General features: G+C 32.4%; 1 protein-coding gene across 5 annotated transcripts in view; it reads left to right on the forward strand.

The window, feature by feature from the left end:
* LOC148600768 (G protein-coupled receptor dmsr-1-like) overlaps positions 1-24,252 on the forward strand; it is a 98,145-nt gene that overhangs the window by 51,371 nt on the left and 22,522 nt on the right. Inside the window, exon 1 of one of the 5 annotated variants that reach the window (XM_088555873.1) lies at positions 4,407-5,477. The exons of the other annotated variants lie outside the window; for them this stretch is intronic. Coding sequence (XP_088411999.1) covers positions 5,419-5,477 — 59 coding nt within the window. The 5' untranslated portion in view covers positions 4,407-5,418. Of the gene's footprint in view, positions 1-4,406; positions 5,478-24,252 lie in introns of those variants that run through there. 5 annotated transcript variants of the gene reach the window in all.

Below are 24,252 nucleotides of genomic sequence, written 5' to 3' on the forward strand. Positions count from 1 at the left end.
ATGAACTCACGGATCGTTATGGTGTATCCATCAACACCATGAAAACTGATTTATTCAACGGGTCATAGTTTTCCTTTCCCTCGTTTATCTACCCTGGACCGGAATTTTTATGAGGAACTCGGCGGGTGTTTCTAGAAAAACAGCAGACGCCTACCCTACCGGTGCACCTGGTCCATGCTCCTAGTTTTTAGTGGAGTCCGAGTTGCTCATTTACGTTAGTTACTTTGTACGTATGATTTTAGTTACTTTATGTCCTTTGTTGTGTATGTCGGTTTTCCATGTCTGGTCTTTGTCACTGGATTGCATTCTTTTGATTACCGCTATAAACTTGGTTCCATTGATTACTCTTTGACATCATAATAATTTTATATGTTATATTACACAATACTTAACGACAACATAGATTTACCCTTCATACTATCGAATAGGACAATTACATACTTCTCGTTCTGTTAGATTTAATATCTACTGTGCAAGAATAGATGTCTAGTGTATTAAAGTCAGTGTTTTCAATTGTCACATTAGACACTCCATGAGACAAATTTGAAAAAGATCAATTGTACAATAAATGTGAAAGGCTTTCATCATGTTCCTTAATTGAAAATTAATAACATGTTAAGAATAAATTTATATACTATATATTGATAGTGCTATTCATTTCGGTCTGTTCCGTAGTATTTCATGTAAAACAATATAGAGAGAAGATATATCTTATTCATTTCAATTTTATTCAATTAATGAAGCATTTGGGATTGAACATAACTGCATAATTTAAAGATGGTCTGAAATTTAACTCCGTGCAGCATTGTTATGTCAAGACATAACTTATTTCTTCGAATTGTGTCAATCGTAGACGACTTGAGCATTCACACTCATTTAAAGAGTAGTGTTTGATATATAGATACAGAATGTAATTATGCCAGAGCTTGCCGAAACTACGCAGACTTTTCGTATCGCGCTAGAACTCTAACAAATAGGCTTCTAGAACAGGGTTATGTTGCTACAAGATTGAAGTCATCACTACAGAATTTTAGTTTTGGTCGTCATCATGAACTAGTGGATCGTTATGGTGTATCCATCAACACCATGAAAACTGATTTATTCAACGGGTCATAGTTTTCCTTTCCCTCGTTTATCTACCCCGGACCGGACTTTTTATGAGGAACTCGGCGGGTGTTTCTAGAAAAACAGCGGACACCTACCCTACCGGTGCATCTGGTCCATGCTCCCAGTTTTTAGAGGAGTCCGAGTTGCTCATTTACGTTAGTTACTTTGTATGTATGATTATAGTTACTTTATGTTCTTTGTTGTGTATGTCTGTTTTCCATGTCTGGTCTTTGTCACTGGATTGCATTCTTTTGATTACCGCTATAAACTTGGTTCCATTGATTACTCTTTGACATCATAAAAAATTTACGTTTCATTGGCATAAACAAATACGTTAAATAAAATTAGCTTTGTGTATTTTATATTATATTGTCTGCCTGGTCTTTGAAAGACTTCACTACGAGACTTCATACTACTAAGCAAATGATTTTCATATTGTTAATTTCTCATTCCTAGATTTGGCTTCCGTTTTCGATAATTTTGGTTTTGAGTATTTTGTGTATACAATTTTGTTTTTGGATTGCGATATTTTGATTCTAAGGCTGCAGATGAGAGGCTACTCCTTGAAACACGCGTACAATATATCGAAATTTTCAATATATAACAAAAAAAAGTATGATGTATATATAATTGGTATTTTTGTATTTGTATTTAGATTATACGCTGGTGCATTTGTTGCGTTTCATCATATCCGATCTTTTTTCTACATGTATCAAGCGACAGGATTCACTTGTAGGTACTAATGCTTTTCCTTTATCTAAAATTCATTAATCTCAGTAGAGTTGTTTTCATAATGATAGCTTTGCTATCGTATACTATACACAATCATAATACAGTAACATGAAAACAACAATGAAACAGTTACGATAATCAAATTATATGAAGGAAGTTATGTCAAAGGGAGATGTATACTGTTTTATCTTCTTTCCTGGGACTGTATCATAGATAACTAACGCATCACGTAAAAGCATTGGGAATTTCAGGAACAAAATTCAAAAGTATATAATGTAACAAATTATGTCAATACCAGGTAATAAAAAATGCCTGATATTTATTCATTATATTGTATAGATTTGAAAGTGAGGTATTTTATAAAGTGCTTCATTGAATTAATTCTCGATTATTGTAACATGGCAAGTTAAATGGAGAACAATCTGAAAATGACATACATACACATAAGCAGGCTCGTTTCATGAATTTCGAATGAAAAGGATAGCATATTTTAGTCAGAGGAGGCGGATACTACTTTTCCAATTGAGAGAAAAAGAAAACACATTGTAACCAAGCCCAATGCAAACCATTAGAAACTTCGAATATGTTTTTTTACAAATTTTGCTTGAGAATCTATTTACCAATTCCCGATATTGGTGGAAATAATTTTTACTGATCTCTTCTCGTTTACCATTTAGTCACACAAATATACATTCATCATGATTTACCCCAAGATAGTCCTTTTATTTCTATTATAATATCGCATGTGCAAAATGCACCGTCTCCTAATAGTAAAACTGACAATAGAAATAAATTCACACAACTCTTTGGTAACAGTGATATCTTAGTAAATCAGTTTAACAGTAAATCATGCAATCTCTGATTGTTCAATCACTAATAGGATATGTAAGTCTCGTCACGTGACTCCGTGATTTCATGAGAATGGGTCCTAATCTCCCATTCAAATGCATAGAGATTTGTCATTAACATAGTATTGAGTCCAATTTTAATCTTGTGAAAAAAAATACTGATAAAAAATGACAAAAATTTAGTTCTACAGGATAAAAATGTTAAGAAAAGCATGAAATAGAAGATTTTGCATAGTGATACAGCGTTTCCCGGAAGTGTACAATAAAATGAATACCGGTCTTCCGATTTCAATACATTCTACATCTAAAATTCCGGAAGAAAAACTGAAACTAGAACGCGACCATACTGATAACCTGTTACTAATTATGGCCTGCATTGGTGTTGATAAAAAACAAGTGTTTTCTTTATCGTGGAAGCTTAAGATTTTAAGAACAGAAAACGTTTTGTGTGATGTGTTTGTTAATATTTCGTGTTTTTGACTTATGAGTATCGTTTTATTTTGCAATTCCGAATAAATTTTCATTATGCTTAACATTTCATAACTAAACACAGGAAACAGAGACGATCTATATGGGGACAATGGACACAATATGGGGAACCGAATAAAATAGATTACATATAATAAATTTATGGGAAAACAACAAAATAAAGCAGTAGAAATATGAACTCTAACCGGAAGTGACACAACGTGCTACAAAAGGGTAATAATATCCTGCTTAACTGCGGCATCCGTCATAATGCAACTGAGTATAATCTGTGCCATGAAAACTGATTTGTTTAACGTATCATAGTTTTCCTTTCCTCTTACGTTTACCCCGGATATTACTTTTTCTGAACAACTCACCGGAGTTTCAAGAAAAGCAGAGGACGCTTACTCTACCGGTGCACCTGGTCCATGTTCCAGTTCTCAGTGGAGTACGAGTTGCTCATTTAATTTTATTTCTTTGTATGTTTTATTTTGTTTTTTTTTATGTTCTTTGTTGTGTGTGTTTGTTTACATGTCTGGCCTTTGTCCCTGGATCACATTCTTTTGATTTCCGCTTGATTCTTTGTTCCCTTGATCATTTCTGCAGTATTATAATATTGTTATATTACACACTACTTAACGACAACATAGATGTACTCTTCATGCAATCGAATAGGACAATTACATACTTCTCGTTCTATTAGATTTAATATCTACTGTGCAAGAATAGATGTCTAGTGTATTAAAGTCAGTGTTTTCAATTGTCACATTAGACACTCCATGAGACAAATTTGAAAAAGATCAATTGTACAATAGATGTGAAAGGCTTTCATCATGTTCCTTAATTGAAAATCAATAACATGTTAAGAATAAATTTATATACTATATATTGATAGTGCTATTTATTTCGTTTTTTTTTTAGTATTTCATGTAAAACAATATAGAGAGAAGACATATCTTATTCATTTCAATTTCATTCAATTAATAAAGCATTTGGGATTGGACATAACTGCATAATTTAAAGATGGTCTGAAATTTAACTCCGTGCAGCATTGTCATGTCAAGACATAACTTATTTCTTCGAATTGTTTCAATCGTATACGACTTGAGCATTCACACTCATTTAAAGAGTAGTGTTTGATATATAGATACAGAATGTAATTATGGCATTTTCTTCTATTAATTAATATGTTGGCATTATTGGAACCATAATGAATATTGTATGTAACTGTAAATTTGAAGAAGGTGTTTAGTGTTAAGACGTTTGTAGCAACATATTTTACAGTATTCCTTTTGTTTTTAGTGGAGTGAATCTAGTTGCAATTTGAAAACAACAATTTTCACTGTTATCATGTGATCTCAAAACGCAATTACAGCTTAGAAATTATTTTTTTGAATATTTACATAAATATCGAATGCAGGTATTTACTTATACGCGAGTCTAAATTTTTTTACTAGCAGCAACATGTGGGGAATTTTGACACGTTATTGATAAACAATATTTGTTATGAATCTAAGTGCTATTGACTCTACAAAAATACAATGACTCAGCGTAAATCTTCATTTAATATTGATATGTACTCTGTGTTTTCCGTAATAGCTGTGCCGATTTTATAGTAATGACCTGTATAATTCTGAAGATGCTTTGAAGTCGACCTACAATTACAAGGACTCAATTGTTATGTCACGACTACAAAACTATTGTAATACAGGGAAGCAGCTTTTACTAAGCATAACTTTACGATTCCCGTGGCGTTTTCCGTTGACATTAGCCTGATGGCTTCTTTACAAAACAATGTCAAGCGTAAAACGAAAAAGTCCTTAATCCATATTCGCGAGGATGCACAGTGATTTCTTTAATATTAAAGAAAAGCTAATACCTATAACGATTTGAAAATGTTGCATTATATATGTTACATTAATACTAATGAATGAGACAATTTTTTACCAAGTAAATAGTACTTGTAAATGATTCTTTGAAAGATAATAAACAATATTCTAAGAAGGAGTTGTGGAGTTTTACACGTGGGAAGAAATGTTACAGTCAATTTATGGTTATCCTCGTTTGCATAAAATTGTTTTCCATAAGTGCTTCCAATAAAAGTGCTTATTTTCATAGCGTTATTTCTGAGATTTAATGTGAACGACGACAACGGTCCATAAAATTTATATTTGTCAACATGTCGTAATTAAGATTTTTTCAGCTTCGGAATTTGCAAGTCACAAATTAGTGCGTTGCATTCAATCAGGACAATTACATTGACATGTCGTTTAGGAATTTAAGGAGAAGTGCATATGACAGCGCTAATTGTTTACAATGGTGGTAAGTACTTTTTCTTTATTGTAAAGTCAAATGATTTTTTTCATTTTATAGTGCATGTTCGCTAATGTCAAATTAATAATTATAACTAGTGGTATTTTATCATTAGAGGGTAAATAATTGACAAAATGCACGCATTTGATACTGAAACAAATCAAGCTGGTGGTAAATTTTGTACATTTGAAAATTTTACCTGACAGCCCACTAAAAAAGTTGCTATTTTTTCTGTGGTATTTTTTCTATCTATTATTCTAAGTGTTTCTAAATTTGCAAAAAGAAAATACCTTTTAATTTTTTCTAGTTCAATCATAGATTACCGTCGTTCATAATCACGAGATTATATTCACGAGATCAATTTGATAACTTGAGTCAGTATAACGAAAACGAAAAAATATAGGAATAAATGGATATCCTACATATTTCTTCTCCTGAGTGGAAAATTTCGCGATTTTTTTTTTATAAATTTGGTGAATTTATATTTGCGTATAGTAAATTATCGACCCCAGAATCAAATATAGCATAAGAAGAAAACAGTTTTCTTTCTATGAGGTTGAAATTTGCATGTTGCTATTTTTTCGTCCTGAAATATACTGCAATATATAGATTGTTTACAAATTACATTCTGATAATCCAAGTATCTGTACAACATATTTACTCTTAAATAAGTGGTAAGTGGGGAAACACTAGGAACACGATACATGACACATAAAGATCAAAACGTACAATAAATAGACCCAAAAAGGAATGAAAGAAAGAGAAAAACACAAAAAAAAACACGAAATTACCAACATAACCCGTCCAAAGAAACAAAAGTAAATGAGCAACCCGGACTCCACTAAAAACTAGGAGCATGGACTAAGCGTACCGTAGGGGTAAAACACTCCAAGCACAAACCCCATTTAAAGCTGTTGGTGAACTTATATGCACCAGAAATGGGAGTAGTTCTCGTTCTTGCTAGATAGGTCAAGTATTGTAAAGAACTTGATATTGATTGAAACTCATCTATCTGGTTTTTACCCTGTCCCGCCATTTGTCATATGGACTTTCTTTTTTTTACTATTCTTTTGATTATTGCCTAATTATTATTAGTTCGGTAATTTTGTTATCACCCTTCATCTTTGACCAACATGCTTCTATTTAAATATTTTCTCAAATCTGAACTAAATTAATAATTCTTGCTTTGTTAAAGTAATTATTTACTGGAGTTTGAGGAAAATTCCGATTAAAATCAGAGATTATTAATTTGAATTTAATTTCTGTTTCAAGTTTTGATTCTTCGATTTTTATTTCATTAGAGTTTCACAACGCGCAAAGAGCAAAGTTTCTTGAAGTACAACCCGCAAAAAACATTTAATTGATTTCAAGGTCTATGATTATTTGAAAAGAGGCCATCGAATTATAAGTCGATAGAGAACTGAGGCAGTAGTGATTGTCAATTAAAAGCCACGTGTGAGTTGAATAAAACAATAATTGATAATGCAGTCCAAATTTTACCTTATATAAAATTAACTGTATTACATTTTATTCTGATGGATGAATACTACAATGTAATAATGTATTAAACGCACTCAATTGTTTTTCAACGTAGTTTTTAACACATGTCATTATTTGGTGCTACAGATGTAGAAAAGAATGAATTTGAACGATATAGCTAAATTGTTTTCATTATATCATCAATACTAGAAATACCAGTATTCATTCCTCAACCGGTTACGTATTTGCCTATTTGTTTTATGTTGAATTACATTGTTTGCTTAGTGACTTCGGTTACAACCTTTCGTAGCAGGGATGAATTCATCACTTCAGAGTGGTTGAAGGCCGTGAGGTCTTTAATTTTGACACGAATGAAAGTTTTATGTAGGTCAATGAGTGCCAATCTTAAATCAGTTTTCAAAGACCCCGATGTAGCAAAAACATTGTCTACTATACATGACAAGTATGTTGTCGTACCAGCAGACAAAGCCCAAAACAACATTGTTTTGTCTGCAAAACGTTTTATATCCAATGTTTATTATCAGAGGTAGACGTAGAAAATAATAGCAGTGGTAAACCCTACACTGCTACCACTCTTTCCAAAGAAGAGATTGTGGAAAACCATAAATCTGTACTATCCGCTTTTGGTCTCTCTACCAAGGACGATGATTGTGATTTACCGTCTATGTACTGGATTCCGAAACTTCACAAGAATCCATACAAACAACGTTTCATAGCTGGATCTGCAAAATGTACCACCAAACCTCTTTCAAAACTTTTAACTTCTATACTCACAACTGTCAAAGAGGGTCTACAGTCCTACCATAACATTAAACCATTAACCATTAAACCTATGATTTTACTACACTGTATACTTCTATTCCCCATACTCAATTTAAATCCCGACTTAAAAACATTATACATCGTTGTTTTTCAAAAAAGATGGTACACCTAGATACAAATATATAGTTCTTGGTAGAGATTCCTCATACTTTGTAAGAAATAATTCCAAATCATCTTCCAGATATACAGAGGAAGATGTCTACAAAATGCTGGAATTTTTAATCGACAACATATTTGTCCAGTGTGGTGGACGTGTTTTTCAACAAACGGTCGGCATTCCAATGGGAACAAATTGTGCCCCTTTACTAGCTGACCTATTCCTTCACTCTTATGAGGCTGACTTTATAGCTGATCTGATCAGAAAGAAAGAATATTGTTTAGCTAGATCCTTCAACCTCAGTTTCCGCTATACAGAAGACGTGTTATCTTTAAACAATCCTAATTTCGGGGATTTGATACATCGCATCTACCCAAAAGAACTTGAGATAAAGGATACCACAGACACTGTGAAGTCAGCCTCATATCTTCCCCTACACTTAGAAATCGCTGGTAAAGGAAAACTATTGACCAAACTTTACGACAAACGTGATGACTTTTCATTCAGAATTGTAAACTTTCCTTTCATCTATGGCAACATCCCTTCGGCTCCTGCGTATGGAGTGTTCCTATCACAACTCACACGTTATGCCAGAGCTTGCCGAAACTACGCAGACTTTTCGTATCGCGCTAGAACTCTAACAAATAGGCTTCTGGAACAGGGTTATGTTGCTACAAGATTGAAGTCATCACTACAGAAGTTTTAGTTTTGGTCGTCATCATGAACTAGTGGATCGTTATGGTGTATCCATCAACACCATGAAAACTGATTGATTCAACGGGTCATAGTTTTCCTTTCCTCGTTTATCTACCCCGGTCTGGACTTTTTATGAGGAACTCGGCGGGTGTTTCTAGAAAAACACCGGACGCATACCCTACCGGTGCACCTGGTCCATGCTCCCAGTTTTTAGTGGAGTCCGAGTTGCTCATTTACTTTTGTTACTTTGTATGTGTGATTTTAGTTACTTTATGTTCTTTGTTGTGTATGTCTGTTTTCCTTGTCTGGTCTTTGTCCCTGGATTACATTCTTTTGATTACCGCTATAACCTTGCTCCCCTTGATTACTCTTTCTACAGAATTAAAAAAAATATTACTTCATTGTGGGTGCCATGAACGTTCTATGGAACAAAATATGAGTTAATGCTGAAATAGCTTGCTATATCGAAGATGTATTACATTATGTCAATTTCTTTTGTAATCCAGTTACGACATATCTGGATATTCGTTATTTTTTAATTTGATTTTGGGACAATATGCGTTTCATACGAAAATCTTTGTTCTATTGTTTTGTTCCGGTTTTATGAAAAACATTAAAGATTAAAGACTACGAAACAAAAGTGAGGCTTAAAAACAAATTCCAGCAAAAGTGCTTATAACAAATATACGGTGCATCGATCATACTTTATCGTAAAATCTAACTTTGTCATCATTACATGCCTTTGATCACCTTTTATGAAATTTATATTAATTTGTTTGATATATATATTAGTGAAATACATTCATGACCGTCAACTTAGGCAGCAAGATGTTGCAGGTTAAGAAAAATTAGATAAAAATGATCCAAATAATGATATTTGAACATGACAAAGTAATATTACATTTGGTGACAAAAACATTCAATTCATTACAAAAGGCAAGAAACAAATATCGGCAAAAAAAAATACTGAAGCGTCAGCAGTGGAATGATACGTTCAAAACAACGTGCCTAAACGTAAACACATGACTCCCGGACTAGTGAGCTTCGCATACAGAGTAAATGGGTTGTGTGCCCCAGGTGGTGGAATGGGGTAGGAGTCGTCAGGCCACAATACAGAAAATCAGACCGAAAACCGCAGTTGTGAATCGTGTTGGGAAAATTGCCACGTTACTCGTACTTAAACGAAGCCTGCAATGGTATCCGACTGTCATTTTCAACATTTAGCACACACAAAAAAGGAATTCAGGAATGTTGATCAAATAGTTTTCCAATCTTCATTTATATTGTCAGGATACGCTTAAAACGGTTACGTTTTAAAATGAACGACTAAAGCATTAAATGGTACATGCTTAATTAGGTTCCAAAATACAAAATAAAAATAAATAAATAAACTATAAATTTTTGACAATTTAAATTTTAAACGGCGGTTTTTAAACAAAATAGATGGTAAACATAATACATAACATTCAATAGAAAGCATTAGAACTTTTAAAATAAGGAGAAATAACCCATTGATCTAATCATTATAGAGTTGATTTGTCAGGGAGCTGAGGAATGTATTCTTTATCATCTATTCTTTATACCAAAAGAAAATCCTTTTTCTGATGATTATGACGGTAACATAACATTAGAACATCAAACTTCATTAGAGGGAAACAACCTGCTGTGAATTGTGTTATCACATGAGCTGCATGGGTTACTTCATAAACACGAATGTATCTTAACCTTAACTCAGAATTCGTATATATTCGTTCTTGGTTTATGGTTTTTGTTTTTGGAAATTTACAATTTGATAGATAAATAAATCATACCTGTTAGTTTTTCAAATATGACAATGACGTGCGTAGTAGAAATTTAATTTGTTTTTTTCTCAAACAGCAGAAATTTACCATTTTAGTCAGTATCCAGAATCCATCATAATAATTGCATCCGATATTAATAAAAATCAGACAAACTTGCTGCTTTCCTAGTATTAAGCTAATCGCTACTTTAGTAGATGGAATTTTTATTTGATGCGATACATCCTTAGTTCTGTATATGCTGTTGAATAATTAAATCGGCCATGGGATTTTATCAGTTAAGAAAAGATGGCAGATTTGTAATCTGTCTGCCGTCACAGATAATTTAGTCAATACTTCATCAATCTTACCATGTGGTGACGAGGTTGGAATAAGTTCGTATTCCGACTCTGTTATAAAAGTTAAATTTGATAAACAGAGTAAAATATAAAGAAGAAAAAGAAAACAAATGAATGAACTTCAATTAATTTGCTTTTGTTTACTTAATAGTTTTTGTCTTCATGTAAGTTTTACAGCGGCTGATATGTTGAATGCAGTACTGTTAATGTACTATTGTATGTGGGGTACCAATATTCGTGATGTTCGTTGGTAGAAATTTGGTTCCAATCGGAAATAATAATTCCATTAATATTTATACTGAAAACTTCAAAACCATGAATTTAAGAGTCCTCGAATCTACGAAAATTAATATCCACGAAATAAAACAAAGCGATATGTTGAGAATCTTTATTTGGTATCTGATATTCCTGTTTTGTTTTTGTTTAGAAGTTTACTGGCTGGAACTCTTTAATTTCCAAACTAACAATTAATTTATTATTAAAACAGAAGATATTCGTTTGACATCAAATTGACATGGTATACATATTCACTACACATCAATCGGATAGAAAACATGCATAGCAATTACTGTACATTTGTATATAGTTTGTCTCATTTTTACCGTCTCTTAAGGTGGTGTTTTATCTTTTTTTTCACTTGTTACTTTGGTGGTTTCTTCTCTTATGATTCTGTTAATTGTTGGATCAGATGTTGTTTCAGCTGTCTCTGTTTGTTGTGTTTTTTACACCTCCTGGAACGGCAAACACAACACGTAAACGAAGCACCCGATACACGAAATCAACACAAAACACGTTGCACGAAGCAAGATACAGAAATCAACGTGTTCGCTGAATGTTTGTATCTCTGAGAAAAAATGTCCATTTTTGTTGTACATGGATTACGAGAAACATAAATATTTCATATGGTATGTTCTAAAATACACTCTATTTTGAAGTAATTTAACAGTTTTATCTTATTTGTCGAAAGAAAAAAACCCAAAAAACATTGCATTTTTTATATAAAAAATTGAAAAATGGCAATCTTATTATACGTGACAAGAAACATTTTCATGGGTCTTCGAGTATGATAATATAGTTGGCGTAAAATAGACTCAATGTGTTGATAATAAACTAATTTTTACTGATGCGATACCATGCAATTAGTCGTAATGAAAAGAAAGTACTTTTTATGTGGATACTGTCTGTATTTATTGTACATGGATTATTAGAAACACAGTGTCCTTGTTCCAGGAGAATACAAATATCCAAATTCATAAAGTATTGGTACAATACTCTATTTTGAAGTAATTAAGCAATTTACTAATGCGATACCATCTTATTTATCTAAAAGAATAGAAAATTGCATGTTTATATAATATTGTTAACTTCCATTATCCTTGGTACAAAACAAAATGTTTTTAAATCTGTAAAATGCAAATATTAACATACACTGGTTAGAGTGTACAGTTTTCCAACCAACATTTTATAGAATCATACACGTTCCATGAGCATTACGTTTAAGAATGGTAAATTAAATTAGTTTTAATCTAATAATTTCATGTACAATTCCGTTGCAATCCTTTTTTTTTGGAAATATTAAATTTGATCTGACAAAACAAAAAATCGGATAAATATAAAAAAAGTAATACTCATCCGTCAAAGAAACAGCGTCTAGTTCGGGAAACTTGTCTCCTGGACCATTTCGGAAGTCCCGTCAAACTTTTGCATTATTTCATTTCATGTAAAATAATGTACAAATGTCTACAATCAATTATTTCCTATATAGATGACATATTTCTTTTCAATGTAAAATGAACACTAATTTTGGCAACGAAATTATAATGGCGTTCAATAAAATTGATTTTACCATAGGAACTATTGTTATCGTCAAATCATAAAGCAAAACCGTTTCACGAAGATTGTTGCATGATACACGAAAAATGAAGCTCGAAGATCGCACACAAAATACACACGAATCCCACGCTGCAACTTAAACGATCCATCGATACCCGCCAAGGAAGCACATGATACAGGTACATGAAGCACACGAAACACGCTAAAGTGTGAATTTTACAGGAGATGTACAGGATCGGAAGTCATTTCGCCTGCCTCTTCTTGTTGTGTAACCCACATGTTCAGGTGTCATTTCACCCGCCTCTTCTTGTTGTGTTACTTACATTTACGGATATCATTTCGCCTACCTCTTCTTGTTGTGTTGTTTTTATGATCGGTTGATGTTTCTACTGTCTCTCATTATTGTGATGGTTACATGATCGGATGGTTACATGTTTGACTGGTTTTTTTTGTTGTTGTTGAAACATCTATATTCGGATGTCGTTTTGTCTGGCTCTTATTGTTGTATTGTTGTCATAATCGTTGTTGTTTCGATTATCTATTTTTGTGATGCTTCATTTATCGGATGCTGCTTCGACTGTCGCTTTTTTTGGATAAGATTCCAGGAAATATTAAAAGGGAAATCTTAAGCTAAATTGATTCACATTTATCACGATGTATTTATCTGTACAATTAGTACCGTTTTGTTCATCTTGTCATTATTTTCCTTTCCTTTTTTGTCTACCCGTGACTTATCATAACATTTCATGAACAACTCCACGGGTGTTTCTAGAAAAGAAGAGGACGTGTAATTTACCGGTACACCTAGTCCATGCTCCCAGGTTTTAGTGGAGTTCGAGTTCCTCATTTACTTTTATTTCTTTGTAAGTGATATATTGGTTATTGCTTGTTCTTTTTTGTGTGTGGCTGCTTTCCCTGTCTAGTCCTTATCATTGAATTATATTCCTTTGATTTCCACTTTCATCGAGTCTACTTGATTACCTTTTTATGAAGTTTTGCAGAAAAAAACACAGACAATAATGATAAAATTGATATTCGAAAATCTGAAATTTATATGTAAACATGAGAACAGATCCGGAACACAAGTATATTATTTGAAGTGACTTAATTAGCCTTCTATTAGGAGATTAGTTCCTGATGGTACACTATACATAGAATGTAATTAGTTCGCTACATGTGATAATTAACAGATATCTTATTACCTTTAACTGCTGTCATTCTAAACTTAATTACTCGGTTTAAATATTTTCCTTACTTCGTCAAAAACTCTGTTACATAATTCCGTCAGTGTATTCGATCGTTACTATGATTGTCAGGGTATTTCAGATACATGCATCATTTTTCTTAGGTTTGTAAAAGTACTTTTCCAAATACCAGTCATATATATTGCAAATTGCGATATGCTGTACACGTGTTGCAAGAAGTTACCTCTGATCAGCAGCTTTGAATTAAATAAGTAGGAAGATCTAAATCCTAAATTTAATTTTATAAAAGAAGCATTCAAATTTGAAACTATCGAAACAAGAAGTCTTATCCATTACGGCAGAGGTTAAACCGTGTGCAATAAAGGAATAAAGCCTGGGTGTTTTAAGTATTTTTAAATTTGTTTTACTGCAAATTTAAATAAATATGATAAATAAAGTCTAGGGTCAGACAAGTCTGACTACTGGGTTAGTGCATACCCCTGGGGATCTTTGGTCTACCATCAGGTGCATTGACCCAGTTGTTATTAAACAAAACGATCTAAATGTATTTTCATCTTCTAATTAGGATTTTGTGCAAAATATAGTGTAAACCGTGATCCATTCTACTATTAATATGTAAACCAACAAACCAATGCCAGTTATCAACAAATAAACACCAAAGTTGGGATTGCTGGTTCTTACCAAAGTCTGATGACTTGTATGAACTGAATACCTAGTAAATATATCCTTTATGCATAATACGTACATTTTAACTGAGTGGTCTTTACTGGGACTCGTACACATAGATTTTAATAAATATTCTGAATATTAAAGATAAAGATTGTCTTTGTATGGAGAAGACATTCTAAATTCTTCAAAAATTCTTGCCATTTTATAAAATAAAAATGATGAACTTAAAAATTAAAATTTGTTAGACTATTCACTACCTGACATAACGTTAAGAACAAGGCATGCACACTTATGTTTAATGCAGGAATACATACCTTGAGTCACTTAACGTATAAACAATGTCACTTCATTAATTAGATATATGTAGATTTCTTGTCAACAAAGAAATGACATAATCCAACAATAGACACAAGTGGAACAAGAAATAAGCGAGTTATTCTAAATTAATAAATAACTGAATCCACTGGGAACATGTTGATAATACTGGAATATTTCCACACCAATTTGAGGGTGGTATTTGTATTTAAATTTGAATTTTTGTAATGTGATTTAAAGGGTCCATCAAGCTTCAATATCATAATTGTATTTATACAGAAAACATTTATGTATATTTTTGAATGCTATGTAAGTACATTGCATTTTTGATCAGAAGACAAACGATCCTGCTCAATGTTCCCATTGTGTACATTTTGTTAAAGTACTAGCGCCCTACCTAAAATACTCGGTGAACGGTAATTTTCATTTCAGCAAACGCATTAATAGTCGATTAATTTGTTTCTTTTTCCAAGCAATAACTAACATAATCATTGGCTTTAATCATATATAAACGAATAGTGATATAGACACTATATATGGATACTAATTGTTAAAAGTAATTACCACGTACTTATTACGGCGAATGTTATGTTTTTACATATTTATACATGACAAGCAGTGAGAATGACTTAATAATATAGCCTGACAATTATCGAGGACAATAAAATAACGAAACTTTCGGCCATGTTATAAAATGTCCACGACATTCAATGCATTACAGTGAACTTTTAAATTTATACAGTGCTTTATATAGAAGATTGTAATACATGAACCGCTGCAGGTGAAAATAGATTCGGACCTAGACATTTTGAAACGACGGTTTTTTATTTGCTCATTGTTGTCCACCTTTTTGCACGAGATTAACAAATTTCTCATATGAGGTAGGATCAAATCAATTGTAAATGAAATCTTTTCCTTCTCGTCATTTCAATTAAAATTACTCACTTTTTCCCTAAGCGATAATACTATGTCATGTTTTATATTACAAACGGTTTTGTTAGATGTTCGGTTTTGATAGTCGATTAGCTACTGACATCTAAGTTCATATCCTTAACTTGTGGATTTATGGCAAAACTCTCACCTGCTATATTTGACAATGCATCAGAAGTGTCAAATATCAACTTAATTGTCAAAATAGAGATTTTCGTCCATCAACTTACATTTAATATGTTTTTTTTTATATTAGTCCAACCCAATTCACCTAATATATAATATAATTTGAAATTACATGCTTTTAAAGTACTCAAATCACGGATATTTGGTATGGAGCACTTTAATATAAATGACATAAGTTATAGTCAAAGTGCGACGTATTCTCATTAGTTACTTTAAATGATTATCCATTAAATCAATGGGGACCGTGTTGAGACCGAATATGTCTTGTCAGTTAATTTTGTTCGGTCGATACTTTATTAATCGTCATATTGCCTATATTTGTGCTGAATATAGTACATAACCAATGTTGTTGTTGAAATTATATTAAAAGTTCCGGTAGAAATCATGTGATTTTTTTTCTACCAATCTTCTTTGCAGAAGAATATTCGCAATGTCAAAGCTATTTTATCACTCTAATTAGCACAGTCCAGCGAAATAGCCTTGCAAAACAGTAACGAGTTGTTTTCATCCTTGTGAAGATTTTAACATGATTGAAGCAATACTAGAATGCTAACAGAGTGATACGCAATTAATCAGTCGAATAACTTAAGATCTTACATGTACGTTTTGTAAGAATCAAGCAAAAAAAGAAAAACAGAAATAGGCATGTCAAAACCTCACCGATCTTACAATACAGTTTCACTAAATAATAATTTCTCTAATTCAAAAAGACAACTATTTGATCTTTATATCGCTGCTTAGAATTTTTTCTAGAAAGGCAGAGGACGCTTACCCTACCGGTGCACATGGTCCATGCTCCCAGTTTTTAGTGGAGTCCGAGTTGCTCATTTACTTTTGTTACTTTGTATGTATGATTTTAGTTACTTTGTGTTTTGTTGTGTATGTCTGTTTTCCATGTCTGGTCTTTGTCCCTGAATTGCGTTCTTTTGGTTACCGCTATAACCTTGGTTCCCTTGATTACTCTTTCAATAGAATGTCAGAAAAAAATATGTATATGCTCTTGAACTGTCGATTTTCAGTGCATTTCAATAAAACTCAATTTTCCAAAATGATATGGACATTTGTGTCTTTTTTCCCTTGAAGTTTAGAATAGTGTGATGTACAAAAAGTACATGTTGGTTACAAGTGTAATCATGGAACATTCAGATTAAGAGAAATCTTTATCCAAAGATCGATTAAATGTGACTAAGCTAGAAAGAAAGGTCTTAGAAAGTTGCGATTTTTCAGCATGCAACATCACACCACAAACATTCCTGAATAATAACGTTTTCAATACTTGTCTTCATATCAAAGATGTTTTGACACAACACTTTGAATCAATTCCAAGTGTTGCCTTCAAGCCCGTCTGGCTTTGATTACAAAAGAAAAACTGTCAATAAGGTCTTTACCTATAACCGTAATAATTTAACATTACATAAAAGACACGAAAGACGATAGGGATAGAAGATAAAACAAATGTGCAGATTCCGTGCATTTTATATCAAAATTCAGATCTACTTTGATGCTTCTGTGAGCATTATCAACGTTATAAAACATGTATATGGAAGGCAGAGTGACTTTGCAGATCATATAGACCTGTTGTACTTATTCTATGTCATTTCGTTGTCTTTTTTTTCAATCCTTACAATAATCAATTCGTAGCTACCAAAGCCAGGACGAAATAAATAAATAAAAAATTAGCAGGACATACTTCGGTTAATGCTAAATATTCCATATTAGATTTACATTATATTCTTAGCGTAGATGTACATTATAATCTGTCTGCCATATAATTTAGGTTACAGACCACCAATTCAACCAATGAGCATTTGGAACGTACGCAAAAATAGTTCTACGTAGAAATTACCCCTGTTCCACATAGTGCTGTGAAAAAAAGTTATCATTTCTTTTTAAACATTTAAACAGTTTCTGAAAGGAAAAACATTTCTGTACATGTTATAGGTGCATTTTGCTTCTTGTGATGTGAAGCCTAATCTCCATAATGATTTCTAAATATGCCACTATTTTGTGGAAACACTGGGATTTCCCATGCTATTTATAGACCCTTCACTTCCGGTGACCAGTACTGCACTGCAAGTCTGCTAACCCCACATGCCATTCTGAGGATTGTGAGCTGACATATGTAGAATTATGCTGATATATAGTCCCCTGCAGGTTAAAGTTAAGGTAAAGTTCAGAGAAGCCATTGAATATTGTGAAATTAGCATAGAAGCCTATGAGAAGTGGAATTAGTTTCTAGCCTATAATAGTTTTTTAGTTCTAATGAGGTTGTTTGTTTTGCCTTGATATTGATTTATTATACGAATTATCTTTTTTTTAATTATTGACTATTGCATAGAGTGTATGAGTGGTCAGTTGTGTTACTATGTTATTATTATAAATGGACGTCATCATAAACTCGTGGATTGTTACGGTGTATCCATTTGCACCAAGAAAACTAATTTGTTCAATGTGTCATAGTTTTCCTTTCCTCTTCGTCTACTCTAGACTTGACATTTTGTGAGGAATTCGGCGGGTATTTCTAGAAAAGCAGACGACACTTACCTTATCGATACACCTGGTCCATGCTCCAAAGTTTAAGTGGAGTCCGGAGTGATCCATGTTTTTTACTGTGCATGTATTACTTTGGTTAATTTATGTTCTTTGTTGTGTTTGTCCGTTTTCCATGTCTGGTCTTTGTCCTTGGATTACATTCTTTTGATTACCACTTCAACCTTGGTTCCCTTGATTACTCTTTTTAACAAAGTAAAAGCTCTCATCAACCGGTTCAACAATACATTCGTTTGATGAATGACAGTGTTTAGCCATGAACTATAATACTAGATAGGGACTGTTTAAATTTTAAAATTTAATGAGTGAGTAAATTTCTTTTTCTTTCCACTGCAGAAGTTGAGCTCGAGCTTTTCAATTATTGCGGTATTATATTTTTATAGCACAATTTACTTTTTGCCGTTTTGTTTCTGTTCCCATGATATAAACTAATAATATTTCGAAAGTTCCTGCTTTTAATATATTGTCGTTTTAAGAGTGGGTAATTAGGGAAACCACGAATAAACTATAAAGAGTATCTGGAATATTTTTATCCAGAAGGGAAACATCAAGTCATAAAAAATTTCATAACTTATCTATGCGATACAATGTTTCACAGTGCAACCTGTCGATTGATACAATGTTGATGCCAGAATTATAAAATTAGTCACATTTAACCCATTAACTAAGTGAAGCATCTAAGTGCATCCCAATAAAATGTGAGAAATAAAAAAAAATTGTTTCGTATCGTGTTAAACATACACTGTTTGGCCGGTATAAACTAATGAGTATACAGTATAAATTGAATATCAGATTTGCATATTCGCACCGACCGATATACACAGATCTACTGTTTTCCATTGAACCTTATTTACAACATAAACCATGAAATCATTTCAATCATTCTATGACAGGAACGTTGATTAGCTTAATATATAGATTATATAACGTTACATAACAATATAACAACTTGATATTAAATTGATCAATAATGTGATGAAATGGTTAGCTATTGGATGTCTATAATTTAATAATACTTTTAACTTTATTAAAGGGCACGTGTGAGATATCAGTTTATTTAAATCCGTCATTAAGTATTTGAATTTAAAATAAAATCCATGGTTGAACTCGAGATGTTCGATATTCGTACTTATCGGAAAAAACAATAATTTTTAATTTTCAGTGTTACAATCTGCATCATAATCACCACAACTATTGATATTTTAAATATGTGCATGTGTCGATTTATGTAGTATGTTCTGTTCTTCAAAATCGTTCAACAAGTTATATATAACTTATGTTACAATGTTTGAATGGATATTAACAATTTCAAAAGAACAGATTCGTTCACTTGGTAGAAATGCCCTTCTAGTGTAACGGATGTCACTCCCGTTTTTTTTGTGGACGTTGCTAGTGATTTATTTATTTATTTTTTTTTTGACGTCTTGTTTCTCTTAACTTCATTTTTTTATGTATAATCTTTTCATTCGGTTCGTTACATCATGTACGTAGATCGTCAATTTTGCATGTGCTTTTTGTCAGGCTATGTTGTTGATTTTACGTATTTGAATCATACAACTGCTGACGCCTCGGTATTTTTTGCAGATATTCTACATTTCAATGATAAAAATCAGCGTACATTTAAAATGATGATTTAAACTTGAAATAAAATTATTCGTCTAAAAAGAAGCAAGAAGAAGTAAGGCACAAAGATGTAAAATCCATTATTGACTTTATATGTACTATCAGTTATGACATCGTCTATTAGACAGAAAACTTGACTGGCAATTCAAATGACAAAAGTAATCATAAAGTGTGATGTAATGTGCAAATGGGTATTGATTTACAAGATTTTATAACTTCTCAATGTGTTCAGAGACAAACGTCTTTATTATATTTTCCGTAGTAAACCTCATGCTTTTGAATGAAATAAAGCGTGTACACTAAATCATAAAAACGATATCTATTAACTCATTAGATCTTTCTCTTATTTTTGTAATTTAAATTTATTCTGTTTAGTGTTTGTAATTTTTTATGTTGCCAAATTGCCAACGTTCCATATACAATGTCGCTGATACGTAAAAAAAAAACAAACATGTACCAAAATCATTTTACTTATATTATTTAATAAATAAAGTTAAATTTTGTTTACTACAAATATAAAGAGAATATATATGGTGAATATGTCAAAAAGAGACAACAACCCCATCGGGATAAAAATGTCAATTTACAGTCACTCATGGGTTTTCAATGAACAACAAGAAAACCATCGCATCCTATATACTCCATCAAAATAAAAGTAAAACGAAACAAGATATACAGAGGTCAGAAATTCCTAAATTTCCTACTAAATATAGAAACCTAATTATCAGTGCACGTGTCTCCATTGCTGTATTGCTCAATTGCCCATTGAACCCCATGGAATAGGATTTTTATCCTATTCAAGGTACAGCTTTACGTCAATTGCAGCCTTAAATGTTTCTGTACCTTGTGAACGTATTGCGAAGTCTAACGTCAAAACAAACATAATTGATAATAAGAAATCAAGACATGATTGAAGTATGAATAAAAAAAAATGAATTGAACATTGGTTAGACGTAAATATTTTGTCCACCATAAATTATTGTTCAATTTTGTAATTGTATTTATCAGATAAATGTAGCCACTATGTCCTTCTACAAGCAGTGATAAATGTTTATTTTGCTATTGGTTTACGGGGGATTCTTTCCTTCACAAATTGATTGACTCATATATTACATCTCTTTAGCAGATGAGTTATTAACATGTCAATTTTAAGCTGTTTCACTGTTTACTTAATTTTATGGACTAAACATCAAATGCAATCAGATTATATTATACTCTGACTCATAGGGCTGGTATAAATGTTGAAAAAACTCACAGACCAATTGAACTTTAACTGTTTACCGAGTACCGTTAATACTCTAATATTGACATTGAAAAATTAAACAAAAGAACATCTTGGTTCCCCGTTTGATACTGTGATAGCTCTTAGCTAACACTATCATAACGAGCACATACATAATTTCAAAGGCTTTTTCTTTAAGTTTTAAAACTCGTGGTCTTATTTAATGAATATTATTGACCAAAATGCATCAAACCACCTCATCGATGTGAAATAGAATTCTTAAAGATGATTGAATATAAAAAATGATAAAAGAATGAATTATTGTCTTTGCTCGTTTTGTATTTCAACACGTGTCAAGAATGATAACTCTGTCGGATTAAACATGTCAATTTGCATCTATGTCAGTTAATACGCATTGAATTATTGCATTTAATCTTAGTTGTTTGAAGGACACCCTTTGTACTCTAATATGATGTCTGACATGAAAATAGAATCAATCGGATATGTTATGCATTAATTTGTAGCAAATGACTCGTTTCACGTCATGTTTGGTTTTATATGAGCCAAGATACCTTGGTATTTCCGGAATTGATCATTAGTATGTCAATTGATTGCATGATAATATTGTTGTTTTGTCTGATGTAGAGTAAAATAGGGTATAGAACTACTATAGTTTTTAGCGGAAATATTTTGGTTGGTTACGTTGAAGTACTTGAGATCTTTTTCAAAATTAGTAAGATTACCCAAAGACCCAAAAATCACATATTTACATGTACACGCGTTATTTATGCTATTACTGCGACGAGTAAATGGTAGGCCTGTCAATTCAGGTTAATTCATCCTACTATTGCAAGGAAATTTGTTTCGAATTTTCAGTGTGTGAATAGAGCTAGTTTCGTGAAACGTACCTGTATTATTCGCAAAATGAATTTCACCAATTAAGGTCAGGAGTAGATACACTTACAATTTTTGAAGAGGAAAGATGAGTTCATGCGAAAAATTTTCCGTGAATCCGACATAGAATTTTACTACATCGTATTTATATGTGGTTTGTCTGGTGCATTCTGGTGTGAAAGAGATATGAAAGGAACCAAAATTTGAGCGAAAGTTGAAATGATATCTTTGCGTCAATGAATCTTTGGGTCATTCTTATGAGGCTGACTTTATAGCTGATCTAATTCGAAAGAAAGAATATAGTTTGGCTAGATACTTGAATCTCAGTTTCCGCTATATAGATGACGTATTATCTTTAAACAATCCTACTTTCAGGGATTTGATACATTGCATCTTCCCAAAAGAACTTGAGATAAAGGATACTACAGACACTGTGAAGTCAGCCTCATATCTTGACCTACACTTAGAAATCATTAGTAAAGGAAAACTATTGACCAAACTTTACGACAAACTTGATGACTTTTCATTCAAAATTGTCAACTTTCTGTGACAACATCCCTTCAGCACCTGCGTATGGAGTGTTTATATCACAACTCATACGTTATGCCAGAGCTTGCCGAAACTACGCAGACTTTTTGTATCGCGCTAGAACTCTAACAAATAGGCTTCTGGAACAGAGTTATGTTACTACAAGATTGAAGTCATCACTACAGAAGTTTTATTGTCGTCACCATGAACTCGTGGATCGTTATTGTTGTCTCCATCTGCACCATCAAAACTGATTTATTCAAAGGGTCATAGTTTTCATTTCCTCGTTTGTCTACCCCGGACTGAACTTTTTATGAGCAACTCGGTGGGTGTTTCTAGAAAAGTAGAGGACGTTTAAACTACCGGTGCACCTGGTCCATGCTCCCAGTTTTTAGTGGAGTCCGAGTTGCGCATTTGCTTTTGTTACTTTGTATGTATGATTTTAGTTACTTTATTTTCTTTGTTGTGTATGTCTGTTTTCCATGTCTGGTCTTTGTCCATGGATTGCATTCTTTTGATTACCGTTATAACCTTGGTTCCCTTGATTACTCTTTAATAGAATACACTCCATTGACAAATATTAAACAAGGAAAACAGTCACACACAACATATTAACTGGAATAGGGTATGTAAGTCTCGTCATGTGATCCCGTGATTTCACGAGAATGGGTCCTAGTCTTTCATTCAAAAGCATGGAGATAAGTCATTTTGAGAGCGTTGAATTCAGTGTTAAGGGTAAAAACATCTTTATGTGTAAAAAATATCGATAAAAATGCCAAATATCTATTTCTACATGATAAAGGTATTAAGAAAAAACATAAAATAGAAGATTTTGCATTGTTATACAGCGTTTCGAGTACCCGGAAGTAAACAATTAAAAGCAGACCGGTCTCCGGTTTTCAAAACATTCTACGTCGGAAATTCCGGTAAAGAAAAGGAAACCAGAACGAGACTTACAAACTCTATAACCAAAATAACACGTGCAAAGAAAAAAAGGAAACACAAATAAATGAGCAACTCGGACTTCATATAGACTGGGAGAATGGACCAGGCCTATTGGTAAGGTATGTAGCGTCCTCTGCTTATCTTTAAACACCAACCGAATTAATTTGTAAATTTGTAGGATTATAATGAAGCATGCCAGCAAAAAAAATTTGCTCTACCATAGAAGAAGGTAGACACACGTAATACGCAAATTGTCATTCATATACTTAAACGCACATTAGTATCTATGAAAGCTAAAACTTTTGTTTCTTATCTGTTATAATACTGTAACGATTTTAGCGACTACAAACTATTGTTTTCTTTTTAACACTAAATCAAATAATGTTCGATTATAGACTATGCTATAAAATATATACATTACAATCCACAAGTGTATAGTCCATTAAATGATAAAATTTTAGATTAGGAAATTAGCAGAAGCAGTAAATGTTTCAAAATAAAATAAAAGCATCTGAATGCCAAAAGGTCTGACTATACTAACTTTGTACTATATTCAAGGATGCCGAAAATGTTTAGTTCATCTACTTAATATAACAATTACAAAACACATATACTATTATAATTATTGGAAT

This window comes from Perna viridis, chromosome 12 (assembly GCF_037379345.1).
Source record: "Perna viridis isolate PV_CMFRI_1.1 ecotype Kerala chromosome 12, ASM3737934v1, whole genome shotgun sequence".
Lineage (NCBI taxonomy): Eukaryota > Metazoa > Mollusca > Bivalvia > Mytilida > Mytilidae > Perna > Perna viridis.